Source organism: Balearica regulorum, chromosome Z (genome assembly GCF_011004875.1).
Source record: "Balearica regulorum gibbericeps isolate bBalReg1 chromosome Z, bBalReg1.pri, whole genome shotgun sequence".
Lineage (NCBI taxonomy): Eukaryota > Metazoa > Chordata > Aves > Gruiformes > Gruidae > Balearica > Balearica regulorum.
This window is the reverse complement of record NC_046220.1, coordinates 40,328,605-40,344,081: the sequence shown is the minus strand read 5'-3', so window position 1 is coordinate 40,344,081 and position 15,477 is coordinate 40,328,605. Positions and strand designations below refer to the sequence as shown.

Here is a 15,477-nt window from a genome sequence, read left to right as displayed (position 1 = left end):
CCCAGCTCCAAGTTGCAAGGTTCTCCTGCTTGGTAGCCAATTAGTGGTATCTGTCAAACTGCTCTGGTGCCCAGCACCACAGTGGGCAAGAATCTTGTGCATTTTAGTGAAGTTACTCTGTGCCAAGGCAAAAAAAAAGTTCTACCATTTCTGTTTGCAAAAAAACATGGAGATGCTTATTCCTGGTATCATAGGAGACAGCTCACAGATCACAAACCTTCTGACCTCTGCTGCTAAAGTCAGAATGTTTTTCCCCTTAATATTCTGTCTTCCACTTACATTTACAAGCAAGATGATTTCTGGCTGACATTCCATGAAAGTTTTCTTTCTAAGTTTATCAGGCTTTATGTGTTCAATCGGTGCAGAAAGCTGTTGTCATTGCCCAGCACCAATATACATAAGGTGAGATGATTTCATCATCAATCATCACAATGCTGCTACTGTAATAGGTAACATTCTTAGTTCCACTTGAATGTTTTTCTTACACCATTTTTCTTCTTATTTATTTTACTTCTGTCAATACTATGTTGTTACCTGGTTCTTTTCTACTGATATTATCTCTTCAAATATCCTTGATTTTTTTTTCCTTTCAAATGAATGGTTACTATTTTATCAATGTAAAACAAACTCATTAACAAGTGTGTTACAATTATTTATTTCTGCTGTCATCTTTGTTTAGAATACGTTTTGAGTTGCTACAGAATAAAATTTACTTCTCTTTTGGGTGGTTTTCCCCTTGCCTCACTTCGGCAAATAGTGATTTACTCTGGGTTACAGAATGAGCTCAAATGAACAAACTCTGTTTTTAAAGTCAGAAGAATAAGTTCACAGGCTACAGTGTATTGCCATAGCAAAAGAGAATTGTTGTATATGTTTAAATCATAATTAAGATGGCAGAATTTGAATAGTATTTTTTCAATTGCTTTTGCATTTTGGAGCAGAAACAAAAAAAGTCTTTGGCTTTGTCTATTTTGTTGTGGCAGCGAGCAATTTTTGGCTGTCTCTTGGTGAATGTCCTGGTTTCAACTGGCATAGAGTTAATTTTCTTCCTCACAGCTGGTATGGTGCTGTGTTTTGGATTTAGGATGAGAATAATATTGATAACGCACTGATGTTTTACTTGTAGCTGAGCAGTGCCTACCCTAAGTCAAGGACTTTTCATTTTCTCACACTGCCCTGTCAGCGAGGAGGCTGGGGGTGCACAAGAAGCTGGGAGGGGGCACAGACAGGACAGCTGACCCAAACTGGCCAAAGGGATTTTCCGTTCCATGTGACCTCATGCTGAACAATAAAACTGGGGGGGAGTTGGCTGGAGGGCCTGCTGCTGGGGGACTGGCTAGGCATTGGTCAGTGGGTGGTGAGTAATTACACTGTGCATCACTTGTTTTGTATATTGTTTTTTCATTATTATTATTATTATTATTATTATTATTATTATTGTTAATGTTCTTATCCCTTCCTTTTCTGTCCTATTAGTCTATCTCAACCCACGAATTTTACCTTTTTTTTGTTTTTTCCCACTTCTCTCCCCCATCCCACTGTGGGGGGGTGCACGGACAGGGGAGTGAGCGAATGGCTGTGTGATGTTTAGCTGCCTGCTGGGTTAAATCACAACAGTGAAAGAGCAGAATATATCTTAAAAGGGTCTTATGGTATATTCAAAGGACACTTCCTACCCAAACATTCTGGAGAGGTCAGTTAATACCCCTATGCTACAGATATTGCCGGTCGTCCACTCCTAATAGTTTTAATTAAAACATATGAAGAATATGCACCCAAAGTGAGCTACTGGACCCATTTAAGTTGATGAGAAACCTGTAACTGACTTTTGGTAAAGCCTAGTTTTCGCTTCTAATGTGTGTCCTTAATTTACAAGTTTTGGAGATTTGAGGATGAGATGACTTTATGATGGCAAAGTGCAATAATATATGCAGACTGCGTGTAGCTGCAGTGTAATACTATGAAAATTTAATGTAACTAATCAACATAAATTTATTTTTTGAGACAGCAGACTTGTTTTGGCTTCAGCCCAGAAAATCATTAATCAGGTACTTAATTTCATGCACGTGACTCATCTATTGGCTTGGAACAAGTCCTATATTTAAATTTAAACACATGATCCACATTCTTGGGGATTTTAACTGTATGAAGATGGTCCTGCTCTTATTGCTGTGTGGTTCTTCAATCACCTGTGAATAATCAATACCTGATATTTTTGTGATTATTGCATATGCAGCCAGCTTTCTCATTCTTCGCAGACCTGATGAAAGGTTTATAGACACAAAAAACCTGCTCTAATAAAAAGCAAAGTCCCTTTCTATGAACTTTTTATGCTTAGATCGTCATAGCTATAATTACTCTATTAGACTTTGAACATTAGGTATTTGAATGATGGTAATACTCCAAAGATGAAAGGGGATAATGTTAAACTTCCAAGTAAACAGTTTGGCATCAGAATAACAGTGTCTCTTTGTGGATTAACTCTGCAGAAGATTTAGAATTTTAGCATTGCAAAATTGTAATAATGCCATTTGGGTGAAGACTTTCTTCCATATACATTTCTTGAATTGAGCTTATCGTGTTACCATCAAATGAAGTGCTGTTTGAAATCGTGTATTTTTATGCTTCAGAGCATTTTGTCACAAAATATGTGAATGAGTATTCTGTTACTAAGGGGTGGGGTTTACTGTTAAATGCCTTTGCCTCCTCAAGTTTAAAAGTCCAGTTTGGAAGTCTGATGTTGGACTGGGATATAAATATATAAGTATATCTTCATGAAATATCTCTTCTGCCTCTAAAGATGCTTGCACCCTGTTTCTTTAATTGGTGCTTTTCTGCAGGAATATCAGTGATATTACAGAAGAGGTTTCACTTACAGCTCTCTGCAACTAAAGCTGGGGATTTGGTTTGAATGCATGAGATCTAAGTGTGCAACTGTGCAGTTTGCACCTAGGGTGTTCCTTGGTCATATATATCGTACTGCTTTCAGCAACCTAATGAGATGCTTAGTGCCAATATATGGGTTTTGGTAGACAACATATATGATAACCTGATCCTACTGAGGTGGTACAAATTTTCTTTGAATTCATTGAGTCTGAAATTTCTGGGCAAAAAGCATATTTGTAATGCATTGATAGACATTTCTGGGTTAATCTTTTGTATGTCTTGTCATACATTGACTTTGATGGGATGCTGTTTCTGTCACAGGATGTTTACATGTAATTGAAAAATGCAGTATTTTTGTGGTAAGGCTTGACATGACTTTTCACTTTTTCATTTGTTGATGCTAAGTAGTAGGTAACTCATGATAAACTTGCATGCAACCTTATCAGTAAATCCTTTTCATGGCAAAAAGCAGAACAGAAATAAAAACACACCCATTAATCAAATAACTTGTTCAGCCCAAGACATGGTGTCCTTTTCTTTCAAATGAAGGTTTAACTGTCAGAGGGAAAGAGAAGCGATGGAGTTCTACAATGGTATCTGGATTATTTCTATGAACAAAATTATTAAGATAAGCAAAAATGGGGCAGTTTGTCAAATAAAAATGACAATAGTGATTAAATGTAAGGACCACAATAAGTGGGTCCATGTAGCTAGACTATCAAATATAGCTATTTTTTTAAAAGGGACTTGCATAAAGCCTGTATACTGATTGATTCAAAGTCACATAATAGAGGAAAATAGCAAAAATCAACATCAAGCAAAAATAAATTATAACATAAAAATGATAAGAGAGCCATGCTTGTTTGAAAATGAAATGTTATAAAAGGTCCAAAAATCCATCAGTCCTTCAAGAAGAAATAAAATACACACGGTTTTCTTTAGAAAATATAATACAAAGCTGCCATAATTTCCAATGCATCATATATCATAGGTGTTTGTTGGTAACATACCAGAGACAGATTAAATAAAAACTCCATTAGGTTTCAACATACTGTAGAAAATGGACAGGTTTTGTTAAATATTACCCTAAAAGAACAAGTACTGAGGGCTTGCAGATTACACAATATAATCATGGCTCCATATATTCTGTGGCATGCTGAACCAAACTTTATATCAAGAGAGTCCATGGCCTTATATTTTGTTGGTACATTGTTATGGGTGTACAAACTCCTGAAAAATGTAGGTTTTCATCTAACCAAGTATTAAAACAATCTATTTTCAATACTATATGAAAAATGGCAGAAACAGTTCTGTTTATTAAAAAAATAATACAGCTATTTTAATGTTACTTAATATTTAATGTAATAAAGCACTTTCAAGAAAACATATAAAACTAGTTATTGCTGTTGAAGAAATGTAATTTTACCACCTAGTGTTAATGTTACCAAGTTGTTTCAGCATGACAGGTGACTGCATGTGAAAGCGAAGTGTTTAGGAACTTGAGTGAACAGCGATGTCAGTTTATTTTAGAATAATCTGTCACTTGATGTTTAGAGACTGTGGCTCTTCTTTGGGGATAGTTTGAGAGCATTTTGGGTAGTGTTTAAGCCTGTGGGACATTGTTTTAATTCTGTGCCTGCTAAATTCCTTTTGGGAAGAGTTTGTTGAAAGAAATGTATCAGCAGTTTTAGCAAATTTTTCTGAATACAGAGAAACTTGAAATATTTGCTTAGGATTTGGAATCTTGATAATAATTTGAAACCACAAAGTAAATGCAGCGTAAAGATGGTGCTAATTATTTTCTGTATTCTGTCATTGTTACAATCTAGAAGAGTCACTTGTTCAAAGGGAGGTTCTGTTTTATTAGAAAAAAGATTCAGTATCTGGAAAATTTACAGTTTAGAAGTGAGTGTTCATTGCTAGTAGCAGTCCTCAAAATGAAAAAAACAGTTTGGAAGTGAGAAGTGTCAGAATAAATTGTGTGCTTTCCTGTTCTGAATCAGGAGTGAGACATTTCCATGGTAATGCCTTACCAAGGCTGTTTTAATGCAGTGGTGGGCAGATTTTGAACTTATATCTTTGACTTGAGAAACTCTGAACTCTGTTATGTTTTTGAAAGCTACACTTAATTATATAGTAATTTCTAATATGATAACTTCAGTAAATGTTCCTGAAAAGATTTCCTCAAATTTTAAGTTCTGGCAGAAATACAAAGTTATATCTAGAAAAAAAACAAACCAAAACAAACCCCCAAAACCTTAAAAACCACACCCCACAAACAAAAAAACCCCCACCACCAAAAAATTCCAAACCAAACTGGCTCTGACACAGCACCAAGCTGTGAATGTGAGCATTTGAAATGGCAAGGGTCAAATTAAGATGAACATCTGGCAGTATTGCACTCGGAAGAAGTTTGGCCATAAAATATAACAGGATTTGATTCTTAACAAATGATAATAATAATAATAAAATCCTTCTCAAGGATTCAGAATGTATTTTATTACTTTCTAATTTTTTTCATAATTTATGCTGTTGCTTGCAGTTTGCTCACTTTGGAAGTGAAACATATATTTGGTTTGGGGTTTTTGGTTCCTAATTATTTTCTACATTCTAAGCAACCTTCAGACATAGACCAGTGAAATTTTTTTGCTACTTTCTCTTCTGTATCAGGATCTACAGAGCTAGATTGTGATGGTGACACACAATTAGAAGCTCAGAGACATAATTTCCATTCTGAAGTACTTTTTTTGGTTAACATTTGTATTCCTTTGACATTGACTTTAGCTAGCTGCATGGTCTTATGAACAGTGGTAGTGTGAATAATTGATTCAGTACACAGAGAGCTTTAACACATTTATTTCTCTAACAGGTATATTTTACCTTTGTAGTTAACCTTCATTGTGCTGAAAGTTTATTACTTAAAAGTGTAATTCCTTTGAAAAGCATTCAACTAAAAAGCTCTAGTGCACCCTATTATATATTTACTTTGTAGATTGGAAGATGTATTTTTAGAGATATTTGAAAAACATTGGATCATGTTGGCTTAAATTGGCATTTTGATTTTCTAAGGGTCTCCTAGCAATACACATTCAGTGCATAACAGAGTTATAGCAAAGGAAATCTATGTATTTTTGATGTGATTTATAAAATCTCTGATTTTGAGAATGGTAACATGGCATTTATTAATTATCAAAACTCTGTTTTGTCACTTCAGAACTTAGTTCATATTGTAACCTAGGAAGGAACCAATTCATTGTCTGGTTACAACCTTGCTGTTGTCTGAAACTATAGTTTTTTTTAGAATGAAAATTTCATTCAATACCATGGCAGTGTTAGAAAGGTGATGAACACTTTGGGAGGTAGTTATTTCTGAAATCCATTTTCCTATAAAATGACGACTAAGAGATAAGGCTGGTAAAAAGTTGAGTAAAAAAATAATGTGATTCTTATTTTTCTAAGTGCTTTGAGAGGAATAAGAATGTTTGATGAATGAAATGTCTTCTTGTATTTGAAAAATGTAACTAAAATAAAGCACCACTTCTTTCTAGCTAAGTAACCTGAAACAAATCACAGTTGTGGACGTGTCAGCAAACAAGTTCCATTCTATTCCAATTTGTGTACTCCGGATGTCTAATTTACAGTGGTTGGATATTAGCAGCAACAACCTGAAAGATCTCCCAGAAGACATAGACAGGTAGCTTATGTTTTAATTCATTAACAAGATTGTGAATTATAAAGCAAATCTAGAAAGTAATGCTTCCAAGGGACACCGTTAATGAAAAATCACATGAAAAAAATCACAGGTGGAAATGCATCAGATATAGTTTTGCATGTAAGCTTTACCACTATTATTGACGGACTATATTGGAGAACAGAAACTACATTTTCTAGATCACTGATGGCAGGTTGCACAGTCAATGACTCTACTGTTCCGCTAACTAATTACATTTTCTGCTGCATTCATGATAATTTGTCATTATATCCATGCATTGTTATTTGGGAAGTTCATGGGGCATACTCTGCCCCAGTTCCAGCAAAGGGGACTCACCGTATGGAGCTGGCAGCAGTATCTCTCTGGAGGGTAAATGGGGTGGAGGAAAAGATGAACTAAAGCATATTTAAGTTACTGAAAGAACATGATCAACTTTGGTAATAAAGCAGAAAAATATTGGTAAGATTAAAAAACCCACTGACAATCCTTCCCTCCCATTCTGAAGTATATATGCCTGTGCCCACATATACTCACTCTCTCAATTTAGAGATCCACTTGAACTAGTTTTAAAAAAAAATCACGCTGATGCCTTTGATGGGACTTACAAGTCTAAGAAAGCACTTTTGTTATTCCTAGGCCTATTTATTCACTCTGGAGTCCTGTTGTAACTTGGTTTACAAAACTTTACTTAGCCATAAGTAAACCAAAACACATATTAACTAAAGTTTATTTAAAAAAAAAAAAAAAAAAAGAAAAAAAAAAGGGAAAAAAGAAAAAAGAAAAAAAGAAAAAAAGAAAATAAAAGAAAAAAAAGAATTGTTTATTGTTCTGGGAATAGAGATCCCTGAGGCAGAAGAAACTTCACAGAAAACTCATTCAGCCTTAACTTTTTGTAAGAATTTTGTGGCTGGGAAAAAGGCTTTTCTGGGATTTTATGTAATCATGGATTTCTCTGATAGCAGGGCTGAAGTCTTAATTTGTAATAGCAATTCACATGCTCTAGCCACAACAGCATAAACCTGCCATTTTTGTCCTAGGGGATCTGAGCAGAGATTTGATGAACTTCAAAGAGCCTCTAAGAGGATATTTTTATTTTATGGAAGGATATCCAATCAACTTAAGGGTCAATTTTTTTCTGTAACCTATATATATTGCTCTATCTCAAAAATATTTCTTCACTATATTTCATCTTCTCCATTTCATACTGAGTTGCCAGCCCCAATACTAAACCATCATGATCAGACACCACAAAATAACATTTTCTCTGTTTGATCTTGGGTTTTGAATTTTGAGATCTCTTGGGCTCATGTGCATTCTGAAGACTAGAAAATGTCAGGAAATCCCAACCCCCTCCCCCAGTGAAGTCATATTCTGATTCAGACTCATGATTTCAATGCCTGCAGTGTCAAAGAACTTCAATGAACTACCATGAAGTCTGTGATTAAAAAAGATGAGTTGGCAGTAAACTGAAGCCTTACTTAATATATTTCCCTAAATTCAAACAAACCATATGGGCTTGATAAGCAACAATCTGCAACAGTGTTTTAGGAATGGACCCTTCTGGTCAAATGAGACAACCTTGTTTCATCAGTTTGCTATGCTTTTTGTCTTCTGTCTATGCCAAGGAGTAAATGCTCAGCCATAAATTACTATTGCATTAGGAAAAGCCAGGGGAAATAAAGCAAAAGAATGCCTTCCTCCACAAAACATTGTCATTAAATTGATTTCAGTGGGACAACTTGCAAGAGCCATATGACCAGGAGCTGGTCTCTCTCTTGCTCCCCACAGTACTAATTACTAGTGAAAACAATAGATGGGAATATACTGTCTAGCACGAACATATCTAGTTCATAGAAACCAGCATATGGGCAAAGGTGTCAGCTGGTCACCCATATTTTTCATTAGTTCCAGGATAAACACGGTGAGGCTTTATATCATATTCTGTCAACATCTTCTGTATGAAAGCACAGTAATTTTTGTAGCCTTTTATCTTGGGCATGCTTCTGAGTACTTGTCAGAGGCATGCTATTAATATCTATAACATTGAACCATCACTGGAAATTTCCATTAAAGTTGATAACAATTTGTGCAAGTATAGTATGAGTAATTTTTGAAAGCCAAAGATGGTGCATGTAATTATTCTTCTTTTACACAAGATTAAGTCTGTAATGCTATTTTGGATAGATGCTCCTATCAAAAATAAAACATTTTAAGTTATCTTTATCTTTTACATTTTACAGGTTAGATCAACTGGAGACACTTCTCCTACAGAAAAACAAGTTGACTTATCTTCCACGAGCTCTGGTCAATATGCCAAAGCTCACTTTGTTAGTTGTCAGTGGTGATGACCTGGTTGAGATACCCACAGCTGTCTGTGAGTCAACCACAGGTTTGAAGTAAGTAAAAGTGTGAGAGAAAAGAATATGGTCTTAAGAAGACAAGGTAGATGCACCTTGTAGAAATACTTCCACAAGCATCAGTTTCTACCATACCTGGTGGTCAAATTCTGACCCAATTTATATCAGAGCCCTTAAGGAGGAACTAGAGAGAATGGAAATTGCAGAGGAGCCACAGCTTTCTGATTTTCATCTGCCAGTTCCCCCATAGCGCATCTACGTGCCTAAACTGCTATTTCTGTGTAGACTTGCTCATAGTAGCTGTAACTCTGGAGTCACAAAGGCATGCCCCAGAGTGGGACCAGTAGTCTAGCAGTTCGCTGTTGATACGCTGATTTCTGTCAAAAGTATGCTGCTAGCAGTGTGAGACTAGTGTCACATGAGTATAGTAGTTCATACATTCTTTGTTGTGAAAGCACCTTGTTGCTGCATGCAGGATAAGACTAAAAGGCCTGTTAGTCTGCTATTGTGATGATCTTGCATTTCTGCAAGTGGCGTTCAGATCTTTGATTATGAAACCATTTGAAACTCTATACTGGGTCTGACTGGGATGGAGTTAGCTTTCCCTATAGCAGCCCTTATAGTGCTGGGCTTTGTATTTGTAGCTGGAATGATGTTGATAACACATCACGGTTTTTGACCACTGTTGAGCAATGCTGCCACAGCATCAATTCTGTCTCTCCAACCCTCCTTCAGAAAGGCCAGTACGCTGAGCAGGAGCAAGAGGTTGGGGGGGGAACATAGCTGGGACAGCTGACTCAAACTGACTAAAGGGATATTCCATACCACGTGACCTCCTGCTCAGCAATAAAAGCTACGAGAAAGGAGAAGGGAGGTGGGTCATTTCTTACTAAGGTGTTTGTCCTCCAAAACAACCTCTGTACATACTGAGTGCCTGCTTCCCAGGAAGTGGCTGGACATTGCCTGTTGATGAGAAGCAGAGAATATTTTTTTTTCTTTGCTTGGCTTCTGCACATGGCTTTTAATTTTCTTTAGTAAGCTGTCTTTATCTCAACCTACGAGTTTTTTAATTTTATATTCTCCTTCTGTCCTGCTGAGGATGGGGAGTGAGTGTTGCATAAAAGGCTGTAAGTCTGATGTGTGGCTGAGGGAGGCCCTCCCGTTGAGTCACGAGGTTCAGACAGGACCCCCTTGCTTTCTAAACTCCTTCTCAGAGAGGAGCCTAGGTGTGGCTAGGTCCAGTCTTAGTCCCAGACTTGGTCAATGGTTTATGTCTAATGGATTATGTGTGTAGCCACGTATCAGAGTCAGCGCTTTGCTGTCGGAGCCCCCAAGGTACTTTCACTGAGGCAGTTTCATAAAGTTGGAGCAGGTTGTTTGTTAAAGCGATGGATATAAAAAGTTCAGAATTGCCATTGATAAACACACTTACTGCAGTAGCACTAGTATATGATGATAGTGCTAGCAAAATGCTATCCTGGGACTGAGGAGGAGTCCCTGTCGTAGGTGGAGGAGAAGGAGCACAGCCTGTCGACTGCCTCTCCTGGGTCTGCAATCTCTTCTCTCCCCTGGGATATTTTTCTCGATGTCCTTTATACCCCAACCTTAGCTGTTCCCCTCCCTGGGGGGACGTTTAACATAATTTGGGTGGAGAATCAAGTACTATAGTCATATATGTTCAGCATGTACTTCTTTCAGCTCATTATCATATTTAGGGGTGTTAACTTCAGTATTCATTTCATAGATAATTGAGCAAAAGGTCTCACTCCGGGTGCTGAGGCCTTCAAAATTCTGTGTTGAAACCGTTCATCTGCTTATTCTACATTCTTTCGACAAAACAGGGCCATCCTGCCGCTGCAAGGCTTCATTCTTCAGTTGTTTCTCATGCCAACCTTGCGGTTCTCCACCTAGTAGGTTTGCTTCAGAGATAAGTGGACATCAGCATTTTCAGTCTCTTATGTTCAATTCTCATAAGTGAGAGAACTGCTGGGTGCCACCTGGCCAGCTGAGGTCAACCGACCACAGACTCACAGAAATTAATGAGATTTTAAAAAGCCATATGATTTATTGGAACATTTGTCCTTTTGAAACTAACAACTTTATTGATTTTTTTTTCCCCCCTCTTGGAGTTCTAATATCATCAGAGATTTTTGGAATCCTGTGCACTTAATTTGCACATTATGTAAGTTGCTTATGTAACCATCTAGGGGTTTTTTCACCTGCAATGTGTAGCTTTAGGAAATCTGCAAATATGACATGATGCACATCCAGTCATGCATTGTAAAAGAGAAGTAACATAACAACCAAAAAATGGAGATACATATTGTCAGCTAAAAGTGATACTGGCAAATTTCCAGATAGCTAGGCAATGTTGAGCAATATGAACTCCTGCTCTTCAACAGATGTGAAATTACAGTGTAGTCTGTCAGAAGTTACATAATAAAAAAATATACTTGTTATTGCAAAGAATAATTTATGTAGATAGGTGAAAAGAAAGAGATAAATCTGATTGTTTTTCTATGGAAAGTGGAGTATAGAGAAGGTGCAATTTGAAATCTTTATTCCTAACAATGCCATAATGCAAAAATTGAGCAAATGTTCTTTACATTTTCCCTTCTGGCTGTAGTAGCAACTTCTAAAATGTGATTCATGTTAGCCAGTGATGTTTGGAAGCCTGTTGCACACATTCTTGTGTTAATCTCTCTCTAGATTCATAAGTCTCAAGGACAGTCCAGTTGAAACTATTGTATGTGAAGACACTGAAGAAATTATAGAAAGTGAACGTGAACGTGAGCAATTTGAGAAAGAGTTTATGAAAGCATACATTGAAGATCTAAAGGAAAGGGGTATGTGTTAACTTGCAGTAAACTTCCTGCTATATATGCAGACATACATTGGGAACAATAATTTTTAAGAGAACAAGCAATATACCCTTAAACTGTAATTTTCTGTCATGATATTAAATAAGACTAAATGTGAAAATGTCAAATGTGTTTTGTTAAAAGTTTGGGTCCTCACTAAAACACTTGATATTGAACAACTGTATACAAAATTAATGATGCATTTGTATAGGCATTAACCTAAATTCAATGATAATGTATGCAATGATTATCCTCATTCTCCAGATATACTTACCTCTCTTGGGATTAACATTAGTGATTTTGAATTCCTGCAGTAGTGCTTCTCCTCCTCAAAAGGAAATACAATGTATATATGAAATGCTTTCTGCATTAATAGAACATTCTTTAACAGTGTATCTGTATAAATGTACTACTTTTTTAGCCACTGTAAAATTGTTGTAGCAAAATCACTGCTTTTGTCTTTATTGCACACCACCTGAAAGTTTACATATTACTTTATTTTGCTATTTTGTCTTATATTTACTGTAATTAAGTAACTGTCTCTTGAGTCTTGTTTAGTAAAACGTGTAGAAAACAGAGGGAAAATTTCCTGTGAGCCAAAATACCCCACAGGCTCTGTTTAAATCTCTTTGAGAGTTTGTGTGTAGAAATGAATTTTTGTGGAATGAATCTTATGGTACATTTTCATTCCTTGCATTTCATGTAAATGATGTCTGCAGTGGTCCTACAAGACCCAGTAAAAGAGAAATGTAAAGAAAAGCCACAAGATATGGCTGCAGAACACTTTTCATGTTCTGATACTGGACTTTTGTTCCTTAGTGTACATAAGCTGCACACTTGAGTGTTCAAGCCATCTGCTTCTAAAGTGAAGTCTGCTGTAGAAGTGCCACATTCTGACAATGGCAGCAACAGTGGTTAAAAAGGAGAAAGAATGGAGGAAAAACTGAGCTCATATTTTGATTTTTAGAGATACTCATGAAATATGTAGTGATGGAGTTGTATTTACATACTTGTGAAATGTGGAGTCTGAGATAATGTCTGCCAAGCTGCCTGAAACCTGCATTTGATCCTGGCAGACATAGGCTAGCTTTATATTCCTTTGGGACAAAGCAGCTCAAGGATATGCTTTTCTGCCTTCCTAGACAAAACTTATCTCCATGCTTTTTATGATGAGCTTGGATCATTAATCACTCTTTGATTTCCTGTTCCTGAACTCTTGTGTTAGAGATTATGCCAATACCTGCTTTTGAAAAGCAGACTGAAGAAGGAATAGCATCTGTATAATATGAACCAGCAGAATTTCTGAAAGACAGAACAGAGATCACTTGCAGAGTACCTTTGAAATAAAACCAAACCAAGCTCTTTCTAGCTAAGAGCTCCATTTATGTGTGCTGGATTACATAGCTGAAGTCTGAGACGTATTTCTTTTTTCTCTTTTCACAGATTCTACTCCTTCCTACACTACGAAAGTATTATTTAGTCTTCAACTTTGAAGATCAAAAATCTCTAAATCACTGGCGAATATCAAAATAACTCTATTTTTATCCACCTAAATAGAAAACACTGGAAACCATAAATAGCCAGAAGCACTTCAAAATCATCATGAATTTTTTGTTACTGTAGTTGCTCCCAGCAATTGCAGATAAAACAAAAAGCAGCAGTCTTCAGAAGATGCTGTCTCACCTTTTAAATCGGCATATTTATTTTCAAGTCCACAGCAACAGCCACTAATTTACATATAGACCTTCTGAAAGTAAATATTCACTGTAATAAAGTATACACAGGCATAGATGCCCTCAGGATGAAGACACTGTACGTTGTAGTTGAAACAGTGGAATCATCATCTTAAAAAGAAAATTGATTTTATAGAGGGGAAGGATTAATTCAGAAAATGAATATGACCTGCTGTATTCTTAAGACCAAATAACATATTTAGTTCTTTGCGATATTTAAAATGAGAACACATGCATAGCTGTTCGCATTAACTCTCTGTTTTTCAAGGAAATTGTCCTCCTTAGGATTTTCAGATTAGATAAGTTTCAAGAACTTTATATTTAGAAACCGTAGCAATTCTGCTGTTTTTTTCAAGCATATTATAAGCTTTTACCTGTTCACAAAGTCAAGTACCAACGTCACTGAAACTTCTATGCTAAGCAGTCTTATAATATAGCAGTGTATTCAATAAGATTTTAAGGACTAAGCAGCGTGAACAAATACTATCAAAATGATGATAAAGGTCTTCTAGTAATGGTTTCAGATTACAGGATTTTGTGGACATTTATTGGAATTTTCCAAGTTATATAAGAATGAATTTCTGGATAAAAACTGATGTTGCTTGCTATTTAATAATCAGTTTATATATAATTATGTACATGTATATACTGTAGAGTTTCAGAAATCTAGTTTTACATATAATTTTTGTTTAATAAATCAATACTTTTTAATCTAAAAAGACTTGAGACTTTGAGAATTTAGACTGAAATTAGAGAATTTACATAGTCCTAAACTTATGAGTGCCGTTAGGAGATATCATATTTACACATTGCTTTTTTATTATGCATCAGCTATGTCCAGTCTTGTGCAGTAGAAAGCCACTTAAGTCAGTCATGTTTAAAAAGCAAAGCAACTAAGGATGTGCTTCTCAAGACTTTGATAAAAAATACTCCTTTCAATGTTTTTTTTTTGGGGGTTTTTTTTGTTTAAAATTTTTAGCATTCATGCTTTTGAAAAAAGAGAGCTTGTAAATACTAGGTATGTTATCTATTCCAGTCACAAGCTCCTGTAGTTATATTGCTATCCAAAATGAAAACCTCCCAAGTTGGTCTCTAAGTGTTAATGCTGATTTTAAGCAAGTCCTGGAACAAAGAGAAAGTTTCAAAAAGACTCCAAGAAAACTTGACATTGAGCTGAAACAGCATAATGGAAGATCTGATTTTTTTTTTTTTTTTTTAATTACAAAGATATTGAAATATGATAAAATAGTTGCAATCAAAGTGGGCTTATAGCAATCAGGCTGTCTGAAACTACCCTACCAAACTTTCTTCTAGTGAAATTATAAATTTGGTTGATTAGGTATTCATATTGATGTAATAAACTTCTGTAAGACATCTGATTTGGCATTGCTGGAAATTCTATTTCTAGAATTCTACTGTAGTCTAATATGATCCGCTGAAAATCATACGAATGGAAATCACAACCGCTATGTTTATAGAATGGAGATGTCCATTATGGGAGTTGTAATGTAATTAACTAAACGAAAGTTCCCAGTGCAAATTCTAGTGTCAGAATTGTTGGACAGAAGGTACTTGGATAGAGTTGTATTAATTCTTGCTTAGCATTGCTGCTAATCTTACTTGAAAGATTTCTGCTGTTCACAGATAAGAATGATGCAGATAAACTGGGGAACATTCAGAAGAAAACCAATTGCATAAATAGAAAACATGCATTTTTAAGTTCATTGAACAGTGAACAAGTCCATTTGTTTGTCAATGTTTATCACTAAAAAATCACAGTCTAGAAACAGGATTTTTTACTGCAACAGACAAACAAGGTGGAAGACTATTAAAAAAAAGGCCTGTTTTCAGTAAGAGTAAGCATGGGACAACTTAGAAAACTCTGATAAATTCTCAGTCACTAGCAATCTTTCAGTCCAGGTTAACAT

At 35.8% G+C, this 15,477-nt stretch overlaps 1 protein-coding gene across 6 annotated transcripts in view; it reads left to right on the top strand.

Annotated features, from left to right (window-relative positions):
• Positions 1-14,926, top strand: part of LRRC2 (leucine rich repeat containing 2) — a 73,617-nt gene extending 58,691 nt beyond the window's left edge. For 4 of the 6 annotated variants that reach the window (XM_075739548.1, XM_075739543.1, XM_075739545.1 and 1 more), the window contains 4 exons: positions 6,435-6,580; positions 8,839-8,994; positions 11,665-11,801; positions 13,260-14,268. In XM_075739548.1, coding sequence (XP_075595663.1) covers positions 6,435-6,580; positions 8,839-8,994; positions 11,665-11,801; positions 13,260-13,309 — 489 coding nt within the window. In that variant the 3' untranslated portion in view covers positions 13,310-14,268. Of the gene's footprint in view, positions 1-6,434; positions 6,581-8,838; positions 8,995-11,664; positions 11,802-13,259 lie in introns of all 6 variants that reach the window. The other 2 variants (XM_075739547.1, XM_075739546.1) reach the window with 1 other exon arrangement.
• The last annotated feature ends 551 nt before the right edge of the window (positions 14,927-15,477 follow it).